Source organism: Pseudorasbora parva, chromosome 7 (genome assembly GCF_024679245.1).
Source record: "Pseudorasbora parva isolate DD20220531a chromosome 7, ASM2467924v1, whole genome shotgun sequence".
Lineage (NCBI taxonomy): Eukaryota > Metazoa > Chordata > Actinopteri > Cypriniformes > Gobionidae > Pseudorasbora > Pseudorasbora parva.
Genome location: NC_090178.1, coordinates 24,256,862 through 24,272,944, shown reverse-complemented (window position 1 = coordinate 24,272,944; position 16,083 = coordinate 24,256,862). Strand labels below are relative to the sequence as shown.

The following is a 16,083-nucleotide window of genomic DNA, read 5'->3' as shown; positions in this document are numbered from 1 at the left end:
TGTGTTTGTCACTTTTACATAATATTTATATGTGTAGTTTACTTAATAATGTTACATTTATAAAAGTTAATTATGTTAGGGGAACACATTTATCAATTTAATTTACCTTGTTACATTAACTACTTCTTCTACAAGTGAATATTTAAAATTCAAAAATAATTTATTTGAGGGCAGGGCATCTATCCAATTAATGTGTTCATATGAGTACCCAAAGCCTGAACACAGGCACCACTCTTCTGCATAATGTTAAGCATAATTAGAGAAACTCCTCTATGTCAAACATAACTGAACATTAAACACTAACATACACTAAAAACATCTTTCCTTTTACTAAAAAAAACACATAAAATAACACTTTAATCCCTAAATTGACTCTCCTAATGCAGTCACTTGCAAAGCATGCTGGGAACTACAGATCCACTGGCCAGTTTGTTCGTTTCACTCAACAATGTTAACAAACACTTATTAAGTAAAGGTGGCAATGCACATTTTTAGTAGAAACAACTCAGTAAACTTAAGTTAATTTAGTTACATTAATTTTTTAAGTAATGTGAACAAGTATGATTTGAGTGCAACTAACAACAGTGCAAGGCAGCGATTTTCTCCAATTTCATTATTTATTAGATGCAGCACCTAAAAATTAAAATGTGAATCCACAGGTCAAATATACTTCAGTACAAAAAAAAATGGTCTGCCCCTTATGAAAGAACTGTTATCAAAAACAGAAAAAGGAATTTTACAAAGGGAGCTCTGTTTGCAATGTTTTCATCTAACTAATCCATTAAGAGGGCAATACAAAAGCATGGGAAGGGCCAGAAGCAACCATAAGAGTGATACATCTTTCTTAAGCTTGCCTTTTTGTGTCTTTCTCTTGTAGTTACAATGTTGTTCTTGTCTACACTGTCAGTTAGCAGTATTCAAATGGTGCCCTATACTCTCGATTTCATAAATGGGAAGTATCTATTTTTATAATGCATCAGAATTTAGAAGACAACCAGACGTTTCATCATTGTCAGTGGTCACCTTGGCACAGTGCAACACAAGAATAAACTTCATTGCTCAAAACTTCAATCTTACATTTACAACAATCCATTTAGAATATGCTTTTATCGGTCATATGGACTTGATTTATCCTTAGGAGGCAAAAACATCCAAGAATACAAAAAGAAGAGTTTCAAAATTGACTATAAAATAAAATAAAATAGACTAGTATTATAAGTTAGGGTGTTAAACTATTTCAATAAAATATATTTGCAGAGGGATCAACAGCATATTGAATGTACAGAGGAGTATAAATAATAGTGGAGGTCTGCATGTGCAGTGATCATACTGGGCCCTCTGCATACTAAAGCCATGTTTGTTTTCATCAGCTGCGGGGGTGAATGAGACAGAGCTGAGCCAGAAGGAAAGGACAAGTTGGGACAAGAGGCTAAAGATCACTGAATAGGTGGAATCAAAGATGAGAGATAAGGCTTTCTTATGTCGTTGTCATGAAGAAAAAAAAGAAAAAGAAAACATAATTACCCATGGCTTTCTGGTCCGGAAAAAAAGATTTGTTTTACAAAAGAACATGATCATGTTGGGTGGTGTTATGTTCAGAACCGCTGGAGCAAACATAGGGCTGTATACATTATGTTAACTCTTTACAGAGAGTAGTAAAGAATGTCTTATCTTTTTAAGATAAACACATAGACGTGGAAGGGCATTGTGATCAAACGGGCTGCAATCATCAATAGCTACATTACTACAGATTATACAATAATATCATTACATAATTTACTAAACAAAATTTCAAGGAATGCACTGTTATAATGACGTTTGTTTTTACTTATTATATAGGCCTTATAATATAAAATGTACCGTTGTTGTTGTTGTAGACTATCAATGTTGTAACAATATGAATTGTCATTGCTCATGTGAACGCTAATCCGAATGTGTGAAGTGAGCAATAGGAGGTCAATAGGCCTCTATAAAATGCTAATAGCCTCATCCATGTTTATAGGCCATCGAAGTAAGTAAACCGTGCGAGCAACAATGTTGGCGCCTGCAACAAAGTTTACCTTCAGGCTCAATTGTCTTTTTAATCACGAGGAATTTGTCCCACAGTCATATTTACAGACTTTATAAACTGCCCGTTTGATGGACAACAACTTCGCATCGCAGCAATACTGAAACTAAATAATTACGTAAATAAAAAATATACATAAAATAATAATATCAAATACTTGTTATTAAAGGCAAACATGACGTTTTTTTGCATTCAAGCTATGTATAGCCAACGGTATTCTTTTTAAATATCTGTGTGTTTAATACAGTAGCCTATAAATGATATAGTCTAGGAACGCAAAGTTTGTGTAATAGCCATACCATACATTAACAATTCCCGAAGACAATGTGAAATAGGATGAATTATATAAATTACGCAATTTATCTCCACCTAGTTAGAAAGATGCGGACTTCGCACACTTGCTGCAGTCAGTGACGCGCCAGATGATGCGCGAGCACCGAACAAAGGCGAAATCACGTGGCAGCTATTGTGAAGGCAGCGGGTGAGTCCCGGGACTGTATAAAAGACCTAACATCCCCACTCTCTCTACACGGAGGAAAATCACTCTTCTCAGGTGAGTAAAGCTCGATCCTCACTCATCAAAGTAGCCTAATCAACAGCTTATTACCTAACGGTTTGTATGCAGGATAACCAGTTTTGTCAGTAAAACTATTGTCTACTAAACTTCCAGTTAACGGTAACTTATTATTGAATGCGTATTAGCCTACTGAAGCAATCCCGCATCGCGCATGCATATTACTCGTATCTTCAGATGCTTTTATGTGCATTTTTTCAAAGAGCTTTTAAAGACTAACCCATTGTTAGGATTAAAAGTAAAAAAATAAAAATAAAAAAAAAGTTCAAATTTCCAAAGTTTATACTTTATGACGACCTTGATCTGATTATTTTCTCTTTTAATATAGGATATATCTTCTTTTTTTTTTTTTTTACCAGTGGTTTAAGATACAGCCTATTGATTTTTTTCTCTGTGATCTTTCCTCAGGTTTATCTACTTGTCTGTCCATCAAAATGAGGTCTCTGGTGGTGTTCTTTGCTCTGGCAGTTTTTACTGGTATGAAAAAAAAAATTCTCCATTCACTCATTGTTTAGTTTTTCTATCTGTGCACAATGTTTATAGTACATCTTATCAACTACTACATCACCTATTTTATACAGGTCATCTGCTAAGCTTTGTAATCAGTGTACATTATGTAGATCACTCATTTGTGAAAAACTTAATATTGCATAAAGTTAACAGTCTCTTCACACCCTCTTAGGCTGCCATGCTCGTAGCCTGTTCCAGGCTGATGCCCCTCAGCCCAGGTGGGAGGAGATGGTGGAACGCTTCTGGCAGTCTGTGTCCGAACTCAACACACACGCTGACGGCGTGGTGCAGAACATCAAAGGCTCCCAGCTCAGCAGAGAGCTTGAGTAAGTTCAGCAGCCCTTTTAACATCTATCTACAGCACTATCACACTCATTATCAAATAATAACATATGTGCTGCTGAAACATTGTATTTGACCAGTGTGTTTTTTTGTTTGATGCAGCACCCTAATTACTGACACCATGGCTGAGCTGAGCTCCTACAGTGACAATCTTCAAACCCAGCTGACTCCATACGCCACTGACGCTGCAGGTCAGCTGAACAAAGATCTGCAGCTCCTGGCTGGCAAACTGCAAACTGACATGACCGACGCCAGGGAGCGCTCCACTCAGTACCTGCAAGAGCTGAAGACCATGGTGGAGCAGAACGCAGACGATGTGAAGAACCGTGTCAACACCTACACACGCAAACTGAAGAAACGCCTGAACAAGGACACCGAGGAGATCCGCAAGTAAGTCTGGATGTTCTTTCAGGTGGTTTGAATGTATTGCAAGTGGGGCCCACTTGGGTCAAATGCAAGCTCAACATTTGGATAAAGTGGATAAATGCGTTTAACTAATGAAAATTATTTTTAATCGTCACTTTCATTCCCTGCAGCACCGTGGCAACCTACCTGGGTGAGCTGCAGTCTCGCGCTTCCCAAAACGCTGATGCCGTGAAGGACCGCTTAGAGCCATACCTAGCCCAGGCCCAGGATGGTGCCAACCAGAAATTGGGAGCCATTAGCGAGCTGATGAAGTCCCAGGCGCAGGGGATGAGCGAGCAGTTGGAGGTCCAGGCTGGAGCTCTGAAGGAGAAGCTGGAACAGACCGCAGAGGACCTCCGCATCTCCCTAGAGGGCCGTGTGGATGAGCTCACCAGCCTCCTCACCCCCTACTCCGAGAAGATCCGTGAGCAGCTGAAGATTGTCATGGACAAGATCAAGGAGGCCTCAGCAGCTCTTCCAACTCAAGCTTAAGAGCTCCAAGCTCATCTAATGTTAACACCAAACAGAAACAAGAAGGGAGGTTTTGTGTTACTGAAATGTGCTTTTTTCATTCTGTGAGAGGTTGATAAGTGGTTAACCGGACTCGATTGGACTAGCACTGTCCATTATTGGACAAAAGAATACCATGTACTCACCATGTTTACTTTCTCAGTATTAACCCACTGTCTGGGGATATACTTTCCATAATGTCTTTTGTTAGCATACAGTAGAGTGATTTTAAGATCAATCACTTGCTATGGAAGTTATCTAAAAGATTTTTTCTAGTTAGTGGGGCCAACCTGACATCATTCCAAATAAAATTCAAAAGTGCCTTCAACTGCTGAACTAAAAATATGCAAAGATGAGCTTTGTTAGTCACATAAACGCTCGTTTCCTTTACATGTTTGTGCACTGCTGTTTAAATTTGTTTGCAATAAATGTGTTTCCAACTACACAACTAGTATCTCATTGGATTATTTTCAAGAGGTTTACAAAGTACCTGAGAAAACATTCATGTTCCCAATTCCCAACAACCCCATGTTAACAATCTCACACACACATCTCCAACACTTTATTCAACACAGATGCATTAAATTGTACACATTTAGAATGTTACAAAAATGTATATTTCAAATAAATGTTGTTTCTGTTCATCAAAGAATCATGAGAAATAGATCACTTTTTCCACACAAAAATTCAACATTGATAATAAGAAACGTTTCTTGAGCACCAAATCAGTTGACACTTAAGACTGGAGTAATATCTTCCAATTCCATCCCAAATATATTAAAATAGAAAACAGTAATTTCAAATTGTAATAATATTTCATAATATTGCTGTTTTTACGGCAGCCGTGGTAAACATAAGAGACCTCTTTAAAAACATTAAAACTCTTGCTGACCCGAGACTTTTGAACGCTAATGCATCTTACAAAAAACAAAAAAACAGGTAACCCTGGTGTTATTCAAGTTGTTTTGCAGTATATTTCTGGCCAATAATCTGAGTTATTCCCTTAATAACAGGCTAAGAAATCAGTCTGGCTAAAACATGCACTGTCACACAACTATTAATATAGGCCTGTAATATGAGTCAGAGAACAACACATACATATATGGGCTTGCAAAAAGCATTTAGCGTAGTCTAACATTTCAGGGTTTGTATGTTTAGACTTGAATGGTCTACTTTTTTTTTTATCTGTGTTTGCAACTTTGGATTCCATTCACCCCCTTATTCCCCCATTTCTAACTTCAGCTCACTGTCACGCATCTCTCTGCTGCCTCCTGCTTTTCCAATAGGACTTGTGTGGGCAAGACTAATCTACTGGTCACACCTTTCCTTCTCCATGCAGTAACCAGAGAATCTAAACCAATCCGTAGTTCTCGAGATCAAGGAAAAGTCTGCTAATGTTGATTTTTAAAATAATTATATTATAATTATATTATAATCAATTAGCCAAATGTTTTGAAAATGTAAAAATGCAGAACGTTTTCTGTGATGAGTAAGGTTAGTGTAAGGGGATGGAATATACAGTATGTATAGTAGATGAAAGCATTACATCTATGGAGAGTCCCCACAAAGATAGCGAACCAGATGTGTGTGTACATGTGTGAATAGACATGGGTTCAATGGTTAAAAAAACTCATAACGCTCTAAAGACAATAGTAAACTGTAAATTTGCATCCAAAGGGAATGTCTAAGATAATAATATAAGGAATTCTGCAAACTTATTAGTTGTTAATTTACAAGAAAAAACTGTACAAAACAGCGTTACATTTTATATTTTCATTCTGACTCATACTGATAGGAACCTTTGTTTACATGATCCTTTATGGGGGGGGGGGGACGTTATAAAGATCATTATAAACACTTTTCTGATAAACTCTCTCCTCAAACTCTTGATGCACAAAACTTTTCAATCTCAGATCCCTCTTTCTCAGCTTTGATTTTCTCATGATCAAAGGGTCTGTTCTCAAACCACTATTCTCTCTCTCTCTCTCTCTCTCTCTCTCTCTCCCTCTCTCTCTCTCTCTCTCTCTCTCTCTCTCTCTCTCTCTCTCTCTCTCTCTCTCTCTCTCTCTCTCTCTCTCTCTCTCTCTCTCTCTCTCTCTCTCCTGCTGCTGCTTTGAATCTTAAGAAAGACATGTTGAGATCTGTTGCCAAATTCCATTTATTTGCCCGCGGGACTGCAGCATAAAGGAACATGCTGTGCCCCTGGTTATGTTCACTGTCTTTGTTTTTCCTTTCAAATCTCTGCTATCTTGCTCTCACATCTGGATAAGCAACACACACCACAACAACAAATTCACTGAGACTGCAAACAATGCACTAACAAACAACAGTTTTATCTGTCTAGTAGTCGAGCGAGGATTCCACCATTTTTATTTATGCCATCATAGTTTCAATCTTTGTAACCCACTTTTATTATTGCTGTTTGCAATTTCTTAATTTGTTCTTCAATTCAGTATAACTAATAAAAATACAAAAATACAAAAAAGAGATAATATTAAGAAAGAAAAGATTACATAACTAGGTTAGCATTCGTGAAAAGATCTGTTGTAATCTTGGTTACTCCCCCTTTTCCCAGGAAAAAAAGTCTCTTTCTTCACTATAAATGGATTGATCTGCTAGTTAGCTTGTGGTGAAACAGAAATACCACAGCATTCCTTTTCAGTAGCAAATTCAGTTTCAATCTGAAGCTTTCAGCTTTTAATCATGCAGCTGGTCTGGCAGAAATAAACACACACACTAATCTGCGAAAGCTTAAGAATCCCAGCACAGGCCTGTTCCTGTATATTATAAACACATACTAACTTGTTTTTAATCAATAACAACTTTTTTTCAGGTTTGCACAATAAGCTTTTGATGAGCTAACATGTCATGTTTTTAGCATGCAAAATTACATTGCACTTCTATCCAATCATTCTAAAACTAAAAAATAATAGCCCTAAAACACACCTTTTGTCTAAAAGGTCAAACAATGAACCTGATATGGCACAGCATGTCGCCGACTAGAAATGCCGACTATTCTCACAGAGTAAATGAAAGACTATGAATATGTGAAACAAAGAAAAAGAAGTGGCAAATTATGCATGCATGACAAGGATTGTAGTTAACTAACAAAAGACCCCCCCCACACACACACACACACACACACACACACACACCTCAGACTATATGACTGATTTAGATGTGAGCAGAGGTAACTGCAGATCACGGCCTCTTGGTGTGATCCCGCATCAAATTGTGTCCTCATTTGCGCAGAGCCTCACTTCCCCTTTCTTGAGTCTAGACGGTTTCAACACTTGTATGCTGCACTTGAGCATTCTGGATACTTTTCTCTGTCAGCATTTTCTATCACAGTCAAGACCTTTTAATAGATGTACCATAGTACAAGAAAGTATGGTATTATGCACAAAAAAGAGAGCGAGAGAGAGAGAGAGAGAGAGAGAGAGAGAGAGAGAGAGAGAGAGAGAGAGAGAGAGAGAGAGAGAGAGAGAGAGAGAGAGAGAGAGAGAGAGAGAGAGAGAGAGAGAGAGAGAGAGAGAGAGAGAGAGAGAGAGAGAGAGAATCAATAAAAGGGCAGAGAGATCTTAATCAAGATAATAAAAATAAACAGTTCATTGGATGTTGCCCATAAAGAACTGCTGAGTTTGTGTGTGTGTGTGTAGCTGGTATTCCCAACACTATGGGGACCAAATGCCCCTACACGGATAGATACCAGTAAATTTTGACCTTATGGGGATTTTTGATTGATTGATACAATCAATCATATAATCAAGTGTTTTAAAAATCTTGAAATTCAGAAAGTGGAAAGGTTTAGGTTAGGTTAGTGTAAGGGGATATAATTTACAGTTTGTTTAGTATAAAAATAATAAAGTCTCTAGGAAGCCCCCATAAATGTGCCCTTGTTTATATTACATTGTGGGGACCTAATATCCCCATAAGGATAGTAAAACCTGAGATCACCTATATTATGGGGACCAGACAGCGTTCCCCACTTTTCAAAGGCTTATCAATCATACAGGATGATGTTTTTTAAAAATGTAAAAATGCAGAATGCATTTCCTGTGACGGGTTTAGGGGCAGGGGGATAGAATGTACAGTTTGTACGGTATAAAAACCATTATGTCGATGGAGAGTAACCACAAAGAAAGTGAACCAGACCTGTGTGTGTGTGTGTGTGTGTGTGTGTGTGTGTGTGTGTGTGTGTGTGTGTGTGTGTGTGTGTGTGTGTGTGTGTGTGTGTGTGTGTGTGTGTGTGTGTGTGTGTGTGTGTGTGTGTGTGTGTGTGTGTGTGTGTGTGTGTGTGTGTCAGATTTACGATAAGTGGTGCAAGATTGTAACTCTTGGCTTGGGAATGTACATAAAGTGAATTTAATAATTATAAACTTCTGTCAAAAAGTTTGGTAACTGTAAGATTTTTTAATGTTCTTGAAATAAGTCATTTCTTTGATCAAAATACAGTAAAAACTATAATTATGGGAAATATTATTTATTACAATTAAATTGTTCCATATTTATACATTTATACATGTTGCTGTTAGTGTTTTGCTGTTAGTGTGTTCTGTGTCCCTCAAACTATTGAGGGTATGTATGCGTGCTTGTCCTTTTTGTTTTTTATCTGCCTAGGGACAATAGATGAAAATAAGCTGTGGTGCTAACTCTAGCATATTTACATTGTGTACTTGTACTGATGTTAATTAATATGCACGGTCCCTATCTAAATAAATAAATAAAAGGGTTAAATATTAGCATTCATAAATATATATTTTCTATTATAATGTTTCTTTTAATATTCATGAAACATTTCATATTATTGTAAATGTTGAAACATTATTTAATATTTTTGTGGAAACTAATACAAATAATACTTGATGAATTTAAAGTTAAAAATAGCAGCATTTATGGGTTTTTATTCCCAACAATTTTGAATTAACTGTCATTTTTGATTAATGCATCCCAAATAAAAGTATTTTTAGTATAAAAAAAAAAAAAACTAATAAAAAGCTCAGTTATTTTGAATGTGCATGTGCCTATAAAATAGTAAATGTCAGCCATAAGTAAATAAATAAATTGCCAGACCGGTAGCTTAATAAAAATTAATTAAAAATTAAATATAGGCTATAACTTGTGTCTGCTAATGATTTGTTTTGGACATTTAAGCACAGTATATGGCATACATTTTCTGCTGCAATGAACATGCAACACATTCCATTAATGCAATTAGATAGGCTAGTGCATGACACTGGACCAGTAAAGTTAAGCAATCCAATCATCTCGCTGACCTAAAATCCAAAGGTGGTTTCAAAGTAGGCAATCCTGCATCTTTGTTATGCTATAGGAATGAAGCAAGGTTATGCAACTACACAACTTCAGATAAACAACTTCAGTTTCCAAATTCAGTCTCTCTAATCTCATGTTATGATGTGGCAAAAAGGTTAAAGAGCTGTGGACAGCAAAGTGGATGGTGAGGCCATGCCATCATAACATGACGTGACCTGACATGCAATCTGTTTGCATTTCCCAAATGTTGACATTTTGCCCACTTCCTCTCTTTCCTCCTCAACTGGGATAAGGTCTCCATAATGATACAAAGAAATGGTGCATTACAGATTAGAGGTTTTCCCAAGCACTAGTTCCAGTTGCAGCCAAATACAATAATGCAGCGTGATCATTATGAACCACTTTGAATGGACAGTAAGGAAATTCATACATAAATAAAAATAAATGTTCTTAGCAACAACGTTAACTGAAGTTTTAGATATTTTTTTTTAATTAATCTTGAATATTCAATAAATAATGACTTTACCAGTGTAGAACAACACTAATTTAGTTAACTGTTAACATAATCGTTTTTGTGCAAAATGGAGCTGTAGACAGTGGAATCTGACTGAGGAAAGATGTAATGAATTAATCTGCGGACACTGTTGTTTTGACTTTCAGAAGAATTTACAGATATCCAAGTGTTGAGAAGAGCAGGTAAGCAATCGTAAGATCCCTGATAATGAATGAACGTTGTACCATACAGTGCACCAGAGTACCAGATAAAGAAAATGCCTACTGTTTTGTAATATTGTTTCATTTAGGCACTGTCATTAATGCTATGTAGGCTATCAGGAATAACTGAACTAAACCTCTGGGAATGCAGCTGTTATGGCAAACAGTTTACTCACCTCTTAAATGTTTACTAAAGCCATTTGCGACATGGCAAAACAGAAAGAAGAACAGCAGAGAGACGTAAGCCTACGGGAACAGTATGATCGCAGGAGGCCTTGATAGGTCAGAGGTGGCGTTATCACACTACGTCAGCTCTGTACAGCTATAAAGGGCCAAGCCATCTGTGGGTCATCACAATTTCAACACAATTCTCTTGAGGACTGCAAAAAAGGTATGACAACTTGCATCAAAATTTGTTGTTCTCGTGTTAACTTTCCACATTTTTAAACGGAGTAAGCAGCGAATCTAGTTTTTCAGTGAAACAACAGAGTTTTCTCCTTCAAGTAAATAGTATATTGGCGACATCTAGGCGTCATTGCGTGCCATAATCGGTACATTAAGCTGCTTTTATATCCCCCCCCCCCCATGTTAATTAAAAACAATATTTCACAATTACACCGCTTAGAAATTGTGAAAAACAAGCATTATATTAAGCGAAAGGAGCATTTTTTTGTTGTTGTTTTGTTATTTATTTAGTATCGTTTTGTATCTTTACTTGTAGCTATCACCGTTGTTTAGTTTCCAAAAGCGAACGTCTTCATTATCATATATATCCAAATGTAACTCTCATTGCAGTAGATGCGGTTCTTTAAAATGATAATATATAGTTTTTTTTAATGACCGTCTACGCACCGGCTGTGACGTATAATGTACGTTCTTTTATGACCACTGCCCCGTAATCGCTTGCTCTCTAAACCCGTTTTATTTTCTGTGTTACAGATAAGACTGTAAAGATGAAACTGTACCTGGCTGCTGCCGTGCTGATGCTTGTACTTGCTGTACAGACAGGTAAAATCATCTATCTGATCAAACTGTTATTTTATTCTCAAAATAAAATATTCTCTAGGACATATCAAGTTCTATATAAGTATATATAATGCTATTTCACATCAGTACAAATGTATGCATTTATGTTTACCTGAAATGTAAACAGAGGCCCAGGATGAGCCCACACTGGAGCAGCGTTTTGCCACATTCCAGACCCAGGTGAAGGCGATTGCAGATGACCTGACAGAGAAGACCAAGGACACCTTTGAAAAGTTGGATAAGAGCGAGTTTGCCACTAAAACCAAGTAAGATCATTATAATTATATGCGTGGTATAGGCCTATTTATTTTAATAAGAATGCTTTTTATAAATAAACATAAACATAAATAAGGTATCCATATTGTTCCTGTACTGGCATAGAAGCTGCTTCGCATTTCTGTGGCTTTTTCTAACATGAATGTGTGTTTTTTTGTCTTGGCAGGAGCTGGTTTAGTGAGCAGTTTGAGAAGATGAAGCAGACGCTGTCCCTCAGTTAAAAAAAAAAAAATCTGATGACCTTATACCCCTCATCTCTGCAACCCTGCAATTGCTTCCTGATATGTGACCCCCCCCCCCCCCCACCCCCCCCCCCCACACCCCACCTCCACCCTGTCATGCCAGCTGGGCATTTGTTACAGTTCAAAAACGACTTCAAACTGTGATGATTTGTTTGTCATTGTGTAATCTATAAAATATAGTTTACAATTTTGTGGGATGCATTTAAATATTATGGAAGAAATGTGAAATCTAAAAATGCATTCTGATTTTTTTCTTTCTTTTTTCAAAACAATAAAGGGTGAAAAAAGAACCAGTTTGGTTTTGTGTCATTTGAAATTTGTTCACATTAGCAATTAAATATTGAATATAAATGTATTTATTTGTGGCAACCTACATGAGAATAAGCTACATCAATTATAAATCTGTTATTTCCAAAAGCAATAATAACAGATAAAGAGCAATATACAAACACACACCAATTACACATTAAGCCACAGCATTAACATAGCATCCATCAATACAGGGTCAATCAATATATAATATATAAACCAGTATGAAAAGTTGCAAATCATAGGTCAAAGGATCAGACCACATGAGGTTAAAGTCACTGTTTGTCCTCAGTTAATGATCATTACATTTCCATGATTAATATCAACCCATAGTTCAGCAGTCGTGCGGACTGACTAACTGACCCCTTTTCTTTGAATTACATCCCACTATTGAGTTTATCTGGCCTAAATGCAACAAATGTAAACTTGTTTTTCTGTTCTGTGCCTCTAAGGATCAAGGTTGAAACATCCTACATATGTGCTAACAGTCATTGAAAATATGCTTATATAATAATAATGCTTATATAATAATATCATATGTATAGACCTTTTGTAGAAGACTATGCTGTACATCTACATTTCACTGGTACACATTCTAAAACCTACTACTGTTCACATATATTATTATAACAATATAAGTAGAAGTACCAGATGAGTTCAACATAATGGCTGCTGAACCAAAAACATCATTCTGATGAACTGATCTTGATTCTGCTAATTATTCTCCATATTTGTCTTGCATTTTCTTTTGCTAAAATATTTCTTTTGCTAATAATATTTTAATATTGACTTAAAATATTGGAAGATTAATGGAGAAAAAAAGTCATATGGCTCAGGGCCATATAGACCCCAAGCCTACCTTCAAGTGAACACCCTATAAAACAGAAACAAAAACAACAACAAAAATATATACAATATAAATGTGATTTTATTCATTTTTATTAATTTATTATATACTATTATGTATTATTTATGGGGGGAAATAATTTTCAACCCAAATTGAGTTGTTTTTAACCCAGCATAGTATATTTATACATAAATAAATATACATATACCCCATATATATTGTATATATGGGGTATACATATGTTGGGATATATGTATATCCCAAACTTTACAAAGATCCACTTCTTTTTTCTCTTCATCAAAGTAAACAGAAGACAGTGCCTGCTCAGAAATGGTCTGATCTGTTTCTCAGAATGTGAATTGATACAAATACTGCATCGCTGGAGCAAGCTGGCACTCATTAAAGAAAACACTGAACCAAAGACAACCTCATCGTAAGAGAAAACAACAGTGAGTGTGGCTGGCAGTTCTTCTTCCAAAAAAAAAAGACCACGTCTACTTCTGCACTTCTACTACATAAACTGTAAAGGTATATATTTACTATTTGTTTAAGTTTTACTTGTTACCATCAAACTGTAATAATGTATATGTAAGCAATTCCGAATCTATTATCAGCAACTGATTAATTCTATTGATTTTTCGGCCAGATGTCCAGATTGGTGCTCTTTGTTCTGGCCGTGACGTTGCAAGGTTTGGTTTACACACACATATATGTGTGTAATATATATATATATATATATATATATATATATATATATATATATATATATATATATATATATATATATATATATATATATATATATATATATATATATATATATATATATATATATATATATATATATATATATACATAGCTTCTTTTGATATAAAATACTAAATACTAAAGATGATATAGATTTAAAAAATATCAAGGGTACTATACCTCCTATCATGCAACTTATCTCTAAATCTGTAAATCTTCGGCCCTCTAGTATGCTTTACATCATGCAACCCATTGCCTTCTCCTGCTCCAGACGACAATGGACTTCTTGGAAGAGTACAGCAGGTGTACAGGTGAACATGTTCTTTACTTAATGATTTTTGCCATAAAAGACAAATTGATAATTTTGACCCATACAATGTATTGTTGGCTATTGCTATAAACATACCTGTGCGAATTATGACTAGTTTTCCAGGGTCACATATATATTTATTTAATGCTAAAATTGAGTGTGTGAACATGTTGTTCTACTTCTGTGTTTGTTTGTGTGTCTAATACAGGGACACAAAGACTAAAGTTCTAAATGTTGGCAGCACAGTGACTGGTTTCGCTGGCATGTACTATGAGGAACATCTCAAACCTGTAGCTGACTCTTACATGGAGTGGGCCAAAGATAGTGCAAGTTCCTTCTGGGAGAGAATGAAAAGCAAAATGCCCACCTTCAGATCAACCCAAGATAAATAATCAGGACAGACCTCCAGGGAACACAAAGACCCCTGATCAAACCTCATATAAGTTTTAAGTAGTATACTGATATTGTTGAATCAATTCACTGAACCATACCTTTAATGTAGTTATTCCATGGTAATAATGCAAACATGAAGTATCGTAAAAAATGAAAGCGCAACTAAACTGTGCAACTAGAGAGGGGAAAAAAGAAGAATGTTTCCTTTTAACAGCAAAATAATAAACGTGCTGGATATTATCACAGAACAAATGGATTGTGGAATCTTTGCATGAGAAATAGTGGATGATGTAGGAAATATGGAGAAAAAGAATGGAAACAAGTGAATAATGAATGAATGAATAATGAATAAAAGGGATAAATATTTGCAATATAATTTAATCTAATTATACAAAAAAAAAGGAAGAAAAAAGGTCACAGGTTGTAAATTAGACACGTTATGTTCCAAAGTAAAAAGTTCACTGGGTCTGCTTCTGTCAATTTAGCATGTGGAAAGCTGTTCACAACCTTTGGACAGCCTTTGCTCAACCCTTTTTAGTTTATGTACATGAAAATCAAGAATATTGATTCTGGCACTCATGCAAGGAAAAAAATGAAACTGCTGTACAAGCACAATTAGTAAATTTAGTGCTGAATAGGTTAAGAAAATGTGGAAGAAATGTAAAAATGTTTATTTGAATGTCTATAAACTGTAAACGTGCATTTTGAGCTTTTCAGATTACTTAAGAGACTTCTATGTTGAGAAGTATATTCACATAATTCATTTATTAATATATATTTTTTTATTAAAATGACAGACAGCATATGCAATTTATTATATATCATTGCAACTGTTACAAAAATTATGTTTTATTAGAGCATGACACTAGCAGCACCAAGATTGTGTTTGGTGCTGCTAGTGTCATGCTCTAATAAAAGATGCCCAGGGCATCTTTTTAATGCCCAGGGATGTACTAATAAAATTACTTTTGGAAAGTGGGATATGGGGTCACCCAAGACATTTACATTTACATTTAATCATTTAGCAGACGCTTTTATCCAAAGCGACTTACAAAAAAGGGGAGAGCAATAGAAGCAACGAAACAAACAAGGCTAACAACCTGCAAGAGCTGTAAGAAGTCTCAATTAATTAGCACAGTACACAATTTTATTTTATTTTATTTAAAAAAAAATATAGCCATCTACAATAGCCACATACAACCAAAACTCACGTACGCAAAATACAGAACACTGGATTTTGATAGCCCTGATAACAACCCATTAGGACTAAGGCTGTTAGTCCTAGAGGCAAGAGGTCACAAAAAGTTTATATGGGGTCAATGGAAAACCAGCTAAATATTTTCACAATTTAATATTTTATAACTGTAACAGCAGTATTGTGAAAACTACTATGCAAGTAAATTTGAATTGAACAAAAATATTTCTCTTTAGGTTTATACAGCTAATATCCCTCTAATAATGGGTAGAAATGAAAATATTTAATTCGTAAAAAGGTAAACGGACCCACTTTATATTAGGTGGCCTTAACTACTATGT

The 16,083-nt window shown here is 35.7% G+C and overlaps 3 protein-coding genes across 3 annotated transcripts; all 3 read left to right on the top strand.

The window, feature by feature from the left end:
• The first annotated feature begins 2,531 nt into the window (after positions 1 to 2,531).
• apoeb (apolipoprotein Eb) lies at positions 2,532 to 4,857 on the top strand. The gene is made up of 5 exons (XM_067448753.1): positions 2,532 to 2,621; positions 3,051 to 3,119; positions 3,325 to 3,478; positions 3,597 to 3,884; positions 4,031 to 4,857. The coding sequence occupies exons 2-5, from the start codon at positions 3,077 to 3,079 to the stop codon at positions 4,389 to 4,391; spliced, it is 846 nt and encodes a 281-aa protein (XP_067304854.1). The 5' UTR covers positions 2,532 to 2,621; positions 3,051 to 3,076; the 3' UTR covers positions 4,392 to 4,857.
• A 5,842-nt stretch (positions 4,858 to 10,699) lies between these two features.
• Positions 10,700 to 12,234, top strand: apoc1 (apolipoprotein C-I). Its single transcript, XM_067449674.1, has 4 exons — positions 10,700 to 10,788; positions 11,337 to 11,405; positions 11,551 to 11,689; positions 11,866 to 12,234. The coding sequence occupies exons 2-4, from the start codon at positions 11,351 to 11,353 to the stop codon at positions 11,918 to 11,920; spliced, it is 249 nt and encodes an 82-aa protein (XP_067305775.1). The 5' UTR covers positions 10,700 to 10,788; positions 11,337 to 11,350; the 3' UTR covers positions 11,921 to 12,234.
• Positions 12,235 to 13,467: 1,233 nt separating this feature from the next.
• On the top strand, positions 13,468 to 15,249 carry apoc4 (apolipoprotein C-IV). Its single transcript, XM_067449673.1, has 4 exons — positions 13,468 to 13,625; positions 13,744 to 13,786; positions 14,074 to 14,155; positions 14,363 to 15,249. The coding sequence occupies exons 2-4, from the start codon at positions 13,744 to 13,746 to the stop codon at positions 14,544 to 14,546; spliced, it is 309 nt and encodes a 102-aa protein (XP_067305774.1). The 5' UTR covers positions 13,468 to 13,625; the 3' UTR covers positions 14,547 to 15,249.
• The last annotated feature ends 834 nt before the right edge of the window (positions 15,250 to 16,083 follow it).